At 40.2% G+C, this 9,043-nt stretch overlaps 1 protein-coding gene across 1 annotated transcript; it reads left to right on the plus strand.

Moving 5' to 3' along the window:
• The first annotated feature begins 1,102 nt into the window (after positions 1-1,102).
• MC5R (melanocortin 5 receptor) lies at positions 1,103-4,676 on the plus strand. Its single transcript, XM_042809014.1, has 2 exons — positions 1,103-1,338; positions 2,171-4,676. The coding sequence occupies exon 2, from the start codon at positions 2,253-2,255 to the stop codon at positions 3,228-3,230; it is 978 nt and encodes a 325-aa protein (XP_042664948.1). The 5' UTR covers positions 1,103-1,338; positions 2,171-2,252; the 3' UTR covers positions 3,231-4,676.
• Positions 4,677-9,043: the final 4,367 nt, after the last annotated feature.

The raw sequence follows: 9,043 nt of genomic DNA on the forward strand, positions 1-9,043 counted from the left end.
AGCATAGTTTTCTGCCTCTATTTTGTGGTAATCTAAATTCTCTTTCCTTTAGCAGGGAGAAGGGGTATGCACAGTTCACCTCCAGACTGTAACTGTGTAGTCTTAAAGAAGCCTTTTTACGCATATGAATCAAAACATTTTTCACTATCTCCTCTGTTGCACGGACTATTCATACATAAAAACCTTTCATATAATGGCTCAGGTCTTTGAGAGTTACTAAAGTGAAGCTTGCAGTAACAACAAAGGAAATTTCTGTGAAGTGTAACAATCAGAAACACAGATTTAGCTGCATTCTATCAATAAAATCTATCTAAGTAGACAGTGAAAACAGCACACTGTACAGCCCTATCATTTGTGCTTTCTGATGGTGATTCTTTAAGAAAAAAAAATGGTGTAGGTTAAAAATAAGCTTTTGGAGTTATGGTATACCACAGAAGAAATCCAATCTTCTGATTTGTGGAAAGGTGGCAATGTGGAGAAAGAGAGAATTTTGTCTCTGGCTTCCAGCACAGTGTTCAGTATGCTCCTCCTTCCTTCCTATGCATGGAAATCTCTGCTCCAGACAAGGGAGCCAGGATGCAATCATTTATTTCTTCTATATTGTTTTTCATAGAAATGTCTTTGCTTATCTCTTCTATTAATGGTGTGGTAGGCTTGATAGTATGTTCTTTTAATGAGCTGTGTGGTGGTGTGCTTCCTATTCTCACAAAACTATAACTGTAGATGAAAGACAAATCTTTTTAAGAACGATAAAATAAGCCTCCCACTTCAACAATGATTTTCTGCTCCTGTCTCTTCTGGAATGTGAAGTTATTGACAGCTAGTATTTGCAAAAGCAGAGAAAACAGAAAAACCAATCCATATGAGATGTGCTTAGCAAGCAACATGCCTAGTGCAATTTATCTTTTAATATAGTTTTCCCCAAAAGTATAGCAAAAGCAAGAATTTTAAAAGCTCACGAGTTTTAGACCTGAACCTGTCCTCATAAAAAGAAAGACAGGTAAAGACCACTAGATGGTGGTAAAGACCAGAGCCTTTGCTATCAGGATTAGTGAAAAGCGAAGTTCAGAGGGGCGAAGGGGAGGAGGAGCTACAGTTTGAGTACTGAAGTCATTATTGTTCGGAGACTATAAAAGGACAGTTGCACAGTGAGTAATTTATGCGTGCTCAGCCTTGACTCTATGGATTTACTCATTCATTTTCCTCTATAATGTCATCCGTCCCCACCAAGGAGTCTCCAGCCCCAGATGTCGGGTGAGGAGGGGCTGAAACTTCTGCTCTCTGGAGGAAAGGCTGCAGAAGATGAAGAGCAACTGAAGGAGCAGCTCTTGTAAATAGGTACCGTTAATTCTTGATTGAAAATGAAAGGTTATGTTTAAAAACTGAAAATGATTTTGCCTGAAGAGCTTTGAATTTTACTTGCAACAAGTAATTGACAATCAGCTGTAAGAGTTCCCCGTGTTAAGAATATGATGGCTTACAGCTTGCACTGAATATTCTCATTACTAAAAGACAAAAAGTACTCATTATCTGGAATAGAAAACTTATTGCTGGGCCAGAATTCCCTCCTACTGATTCTGTAATCTCACGGAATCCCAGAATGTAAGCGTTTGCCTTGGTTCGTGGTTTAATACTATGCTCTTAAAATGAGCTTGTTAGCATTGCACAGACAGACTGTTTATAACACAGACTGTGCAAACTTAAGAAGTTCAAAGTTCAGGATGCATGTAAATCTTTTACAGAAAATGTTCAGTTCTTATTTGTAGCAGTATTTCTATATATTGCATTCCAGTGATGAGGTTCTGCACAGTGTAGTACTTTTCTCCTGCATTTCTGGGCTCTGAAATGCAGGATAACTGCATTTATTCTGCTAATTGTCTATTTATGTTTGGCAGAATTTCCAGGACAGTGTGATTGCTTCTGGGAGACTGAATAGGATAAACTAAAGTACAAAATAAGAGTGTATGAATCTCTTCATTAGTGTGTGGCTTTAATTTCCCAGTATGGATGGGCAGAAAAACTCTGAGCCAAGTGGAAGTTAATTTAGAATCAGTAGAGGAATATTGTGTTAAAGAGGTAGGATGTGTACAAGCCAAACTAAATAGAAATGTTTGATATTTGTCTTGTCAACTTCTGCCTGTTTTTGTCATGCTCTATTTTTTTTTGGCAGGGTCTTTTGCCCTTTGGAAAATGCATTTACCACACTCCTTGGCAAGTCCCTCAGAGAGAACAGAAAGTGTTTGCTTCCAGACATGAACACATCCTCGCAACTGTATTTTTCTGAACTAAACCTGAGTGCCTTTGGCAGCAACTTTACGGTGCCTACTGTAAAGAGCAAGTCGTCACCATGTGAGCAAGTGGTCATTGCAGCTGAGGTGTTCCTAACCCTGGGCATTGTAAGCCTCCTTGAAAATATCTTAGTGATATGTGCAATTGTTAAGAACAAGAACTTGCATTCACCCATGTATTTTTTTGTTTGCAGTTTAGCAGTGGCTGACATGCTGGTTAGCGTGTCCAATGCTTGGGAGACCATAACAATATACTTAATAAACAATAGGCACATAATTATGGAAGATGCCTTCGTCCGTCATATAGACAATGTCTTTGATTCACTGATCTGCATATCTGTGGTGGCTTCCATGTGCAGTTTGCTGGCAATAGCAGTAGACAGATATATCACTATCTTCTATGCCCTGCGTTACCACAACATCATGACGGTGAAAAGATCGGGGTTTATCATTGCATGCATTTGGACCTTTTGCACAGGCTGTGGCATTATCTTTATTCTTTATTATGAATCAACTTATGTTATAATTTGTCTCATCACTATGTTTTTTACCATGCTGTTCCTCATGGTTTCACTGTACATCCATATGTTCCTCCTGGCTCGTACTCACGTGAAGAAAATAGCTGCTTTGCCTGGGTACAACTCTGTCCATCAAAGAACCAGCATGAAGGGAGCCATCACTCTGACCATGCTTCTTGGCATCTTCATTGTTTGCTGGGCTCCATTCTTCCTCCATCTCATCCTGATGATCTCCTGCCCTCAAAACCTCTACTGCGTTTGCTTCATGTCTCACTTCAACATGTACCTCATTCTCATTATGTGCAACTCGGTGATTGATCCCTTGATCTATGCCTTTCGTAGCCAGGAAATGAGGAAGACTTTCAAAGAGATAATTTGTTGCTATAGTGTGAGAATGGTCTGTGGGCTATCAAACAAATATTAGGAAAACGAACCCAGGGAAGAGAACTGAAATGCAGCATCTTGCATCACCTTGTTATTCTGCTGAGAGGCCTGTGGAACATCTTTCTCTAGTCAGCTGTCAAGATTTTTGTGGCAATCAGAAACCGTTTTTTTCTTTCCCTCCATGCACCACTCTCTCATGATTGTAGGAGCTACTCTGTGCATCTACACTGAAGGGAGAAAGAATATTTTGCATCTCATTTACCCTACTGAAGAGTCTGGATCTTACAAGAGAACTGCTCAGGGAAAGCCTTATTTCCCTTTCTACCAAATGTGACAAGTGTGACTGGCTGTGTAAATAAGCCCATCAGCATCCCAAAACGTATTTCCCTTGATATTCATTGTCTCCCTAGATACAGCATGGCTCATTTTGATGCCTAGAATTATTATTTTTTCTGCTATCTTGCAAAGAGGTAGTCAGAAAAGTAGCTCCAATTACGAGGGTTCACATACCTTGCTCAACAAAGTTATGATCAATATGTGTGCACACATCAGTGTCTTGTATTCTGGTTGTAACTGTTACCGTCATAAAATGTGTGGTATTTAAGAAGAAAGCATTGCAACAAATTTCTTAGGTTGGACACAGTAGGTTGTCATCTCTGACTGTATGTGTTCTTATAATGATGTGTGTGGGGAGATTTTAAGCCTGAATACAAAGACTGAGCTAATTTTAGTTTGTTTTCCTCATTCCTAGGGCTAGGCAAGTAAAGGACATGTGACCTCTAGCTCATGATGTAATGTTTTTTTTTTAGGAAGGAATGATCGGGTGAGTGACTGCCTGTATATAGGAGCTAGAAAAGCATTTTAGCTAGGAGCATCATTTATTAGAGGAAGCCATGCTGTAGATTGCATTTTTTAAGCTGTGAGAGACAAAACAGGTTTGACAATCAGGAGGGACAGCAGGCAGACAGCAAAAGAAGGATCTCAAACATGCAGCTACAATATGGAGTACTAGCTTTTGCTCCCCAGACAAACTGTTTTTATCTTTGCTGAGAGGGTTCTGAGGTGAAACTCTCATGCATTTTATGTGACCAATTTGCACCTAGTCATGATCTCATAAGCATGCTGTTCTGCAACAGCTGTATAATGTGCAAAATATTGAATTTGTCACAGATTAAGGAAGTGCAACTGTGGCATTGATTTCCTGATGCCAGTGGATACATACAAGCTAGGTAAATATTTCAAGCAGGGGTACCCTACTGACTAGCTGTCAGAATATAATTTAGGAAAATGAATCCTTCCTTCCAAAAAGCCTAAGGAATAATGCTGTTATATTTGGTCTAGAGATGCTCTGATGATATTGTTGTCAATAGAAAGATTATAATTGACTTAATGAACCTTAGATTGTCTTTCTAAGGTGGAAAGTTCTCATTGGATGTTGTGAGCAGGTTTTTTTTTTTTTTTTTTTTTTTTTTAGCATAAAAGTGGTCAAACATGACAATAGATGCCCAGCAATTTCATACTGTCCATCCTTGGAGATATTCAGAACTTAATTGGAGACAGCTCTGAGCAAACTGTTCTACATTTAAAGCTGACTCTAACCTTGAAGTTGGCCATGCTCTGAATGATTTGGAATAGAAGACCTCTGCAGGTCCATTCCAATCTGATCTGTTTTGTGATTCTCTGAAATACCTTGTGTATTATGATGAAATGTTTATTTTTTTCACCTCCTAACTTAGTCTCTGTGTAAGAACTGTAAAATAATCTCTGTACACATTTAAAAGGATAACATACTTTGTATCTTCATTTGCTTTGGAGGTCTCTGGCAAGATATCTACTTCAAGATAAGTACCACTAGAGTTATATATTCTATCTATCTGCTGCAGCTTGAAATATATACTGCCTCTAGCTTGCACGTACTTCCCCCAGGCATGAGTGGGAATGTTTTTCTCAGTGGAGACACTTTGTAATGTTGACTGTCAATATAATGGCTACAGCAGTGCATTTGGTGCTGGACTCTTCCTTCAGTTTTATATAAAAATAGGATTTCAGAGGTACATTTGTGATTGGTAGTGAGCATCTTGCCTTGTTTCAGTCCACTTCTTGGCCCTATACATAAATGAGTTTTGGGAATGGGCATCTGCTACTAGGAATGGAAATACCAAAAATAAAACAGCTCAGTTGCATAGCAAAAGGCACCAGTTGACATTGTAAATAAATCACTAAATCTTCACTGGTTACAGCAAATAAAACAGTTTTGTACATAACTGTTTATCATTGAATAGGAAGCCAAAATTGTAATGGCTTTGGGTATTTTCTTGAATTGTACATTACTTTCTTTTTTTTTTTTTTGTGTTGCCATTTTATTTAATGTAAAAACACAAACACATGAAGAAAATATTAAACTGGATTGTTGGAAAACCCAGTATTTTTGGTTATTTGTTTTAATGTGTGCTACACTTATCACTAATCTACACCTTGTAGATTATTCACAGAAGGAATATTATATTCTAGGCTTTCTATTCTCTTTATAAACAGATGCCTTGCTAGAAACATTCTGGCTGAGTTGCAGGTTCACACATGTGGTTATACTTGAAGCTATATTCCTGTTGGTGTGAGAATCACATCCGCATTATACGCTTCACAGGTGAGAACGAAGTCATCTCAAGGTGGAAATGAAAGCATTTTCAAGAACAGACTAGACCAGTCTCTGAAAAAAAAACAGTTTGTGTTTACACTATGGGATTTCATATCAAACATGTGTAAGCTCATAACATATTTTACTCTTTCTTTCTCCTGCTTCACTAGAGAAATGAAAGGAATATTTAGCATGCTTTCCCTTCATAGAAAGCATTCTGACAGACTGGAACAGACAAGCATAGTCGAAGCATGAAATTTGCTGTCAAAGAACAGCCATGAAAAAATTAGCTGCTGGGCAGCTCTTGCATATATACTGCTAGAAGTTTAGCGTTTGTGTCAGTCACTGAAAAGAAGTAAGCTTTAATCAAATTGTTTCTATTCCAGAAATTCAAAACCAACTTTCTTTTCCCACTGCTGCTTCAGTGACCAGCACTGCTTCCAACTTATGTGACAGTATTTTTTTTTTTTTTTGTAAGGAATGACTCCGAATTGTAATCTGTATTAGATGGATTCAACCTCTATGAACTCACAGAGGATGATGAAATCACAGATGCATTTTAAGCAGTTTAGTGGGAGCTGGCAGAATATTAAAACAAAACAAAACAAAACAAAACAAACCCCACCAACCTTTCTAGCTGCACCAGAATTTCATCTCATGAAGCTGAAGACTAGATTCTTTGTTCCATAACAGTGAAGAGTGGGGGTTATGATGCATAAATGACTCTGTGTCCAGATTTATGATAGCAAGAAGGGAGGGAGTGTTGATCTGCCAGAGGGGAGAAAGCCACTGCAGAGGGACCTGGATAGACTGGATTGATGGCCATGGTTAACTGTATGAATTTCAATAGGGCCAAGTGTCAGGTCCTGCATTTTGGTCACAACAATCCCAGGCAACTTTACAGGCTTGGGGAAAAGTGGCTGGAAAGCTGCCCTGATGGAAAGGGACCTTGGTGTACTGATGGACAGTCAGCTGAATTTGAGCCAGCAGTGTGACAAGGTGGCCAAGAAGGCTGATGGCAGCCTGGCTTGTATCAGGAATGGTGTGGTGAGCAGGACTAGGGAAGTAATCCTGCCCCTGTACTCAGCACTGGTGAGACCTCACCTTGAGTGCTGCGTTCAGTTTTGGGCACCTCAGTAGAGAAGGGACACTGATGTGCTGGAGCAGGTCCAAAGGAGGGTAATGGGGCTTGTGAAGGGCTTGGAGAATATGGCCTTGGATAGACAGAAGGAACTGGGGCTGTTTAGTCTGGGGAAGAGGAGGCCAAGGGAAGACCTTATTGCTCTCTTCCCATATCTGAAAGTGCTTACAGTGAGAGTGGGGTTGGTCTCTTCTCACTGATGACAGGTGACAGGATGAGAGGAAATGGCCTCAAGTTGCACCAGGGTAAGTTTTGTTTGGATATCAGGAAAAACTTGTTCACAGAAAGGGTTGTTAAGCACTGGGATAGGCTGCCTGGGGAGGTGATTGAATCACCAACCCTGGGTGTGTTCAGAAACCATTTGTGGTTGTGGTGCTCAGGGACATGATTTAGTGGTTGGTTGTTTGATTTCGGGTGGTATAGTTAGGTTGCAGTTGGACTCGATGATCTTTAAGTTCTTTTCCAACCTGAGCAATTCTAAGATTCTGAGATTCTGTGATTATACTGAGGTGCTTCTGCTGTTGCTGTAACGTTTGCTTGCTTCTGCAGAGTGAAGCAGATGGCTGACTTTTGCCTAAGATGGGATTGCCAGGATAATCACATACCCCTCATGTTCCTACATCAGCATTAGGAAAACCTAAATCTTTTCTCTCACCCAAGGCCGTACTGAGGTATGTGGAAAGGTTAGTTTTCCAAGAGCTTTAACATTTCCTGTAACATGATGCAATCTTAGCTGAGTGGAGTAAAGAGGTCCTTCCGCTTAGGTTATCACAACTTGGTCCAGCCTGACTTCCCAAATGGGCACAAGTCTGCCAACAAGGGCTCTGACTACTGAGTGCTGCTGCCTCTGTCTCTGGGCTGGGTTTAAGGATTATTTTCAGCTCTGTGATGCATCCACCTGTGCTATTTGTTCAAGGAGTGTTCATTTCCATTTTGGGCCTGGATTGTACATTCTTACTTCTTATGCTTTTCCTTTTAGAAACACCTGAGTCTCTGAGTCTTTCTGGAGACTTCGGTCATGTTCTTCAGGAATCCTGTGCAAAAGAAGTTCAGAAACCACAGGAATTTCCTACACACAGAAACTTTAAGAAGACACAAATCATTTGTGAATCGGTGGGAAAATAGCCAACTCCTCCCACAGTTGACTCTTTAAAACCTCAAAGGATCCTGTTTTATCTCCAGAACTTTGGTTAGGATTCTCCTCCACTCCTTCAGTAAATTCTTCTTTTGCTGATGATCAGCTTTAAGAACAGACCAGATCATGGTGGTCACTGCAGTGTACAGGGTTTGCAATGGACAGTCCCCTTCAACCACACTGGTCTGCATGCACCATGTCCTTCTTGTCGGGCATGGTGGATGAATAACATGTTAGAGTTTGGATGTGAAAATGGGAATCAGGTATGGTCATGTGGACAGGGATTGAATTGCCTGCATAAGTTTCTTTGCTAGGTTATCTGGAATCCTGAAATGTAAATTTTTATCAGGTTATTGCAATAGTGTACACAGCAGAGGGGTTTGAGCTCAGTGATCTTTAAAGGACCTTTCCAATGTAGGCCACTGTATGATTCTATGATCACCAGGTGGAGCACAAGCCTGTGAGGAGCGCCTGAGGGAACTGAGATTATTTAGTCTGAAGAAGACAAGGCTCAGGTGAGATCTTATCACTCTGTATGAATACTTGAATAGAGATTGCTGCAAGATGGAGGTCGGTCTCTTCTCCCATATAACTAGTGATAGGACTAGAGGGAACAGCTTCAAGTTGCACCAGGGGAGATTAAGGTTGGATGTTAGGAAAAACAACTTCTCACAAAGAGTAGTCAAGTGCTGCAATGGGCTGTCCAGGGAGCTGGTGGTGTCACAGTCCATGGAGGTGTTCAAGAAACATTTAGTTATTGTACTTAAGGACATGTTTTCGTGGGAAATATTAGTGATAGGTGGATGATTGTACTGAATGATCTTAGACGTCTTTTCCAACCTTGATGATTCTATGAAATACTTTTGTCCTTACCTATTCTTATCATTTCCAGCAGCCTGAACTATGAGCATCTTGGATCCAGCTGGTTCTTCCTACAGAATG

This window comes from Centrocercus urophasianus, unplaced genomic scaffold (genome assembly GCF_019232065.1).
Source record: "Centrocercus urophasianus isolate 14NV4802_14NV808 unplaced genomic scaffold, USGS_Curo_1.0 seq_11, whole genome shotgun sequence".
NCBI classification, from domain to species: Eukaryota; Metazoa; Chordata; class Aves; order Galliformes; family Phasianidae; genus Centrocercus; species Centrocercus urophasianus.

What these genes read in the sequence shown, in the direction of transcription:
- MC5R (XM_042809014.1), top strand. Translation starts at nt 2,253, where the DNA reads ATGAACACATCCTCGCAACTGTATTTTTCTGAACTAAACCTGAGTGCC.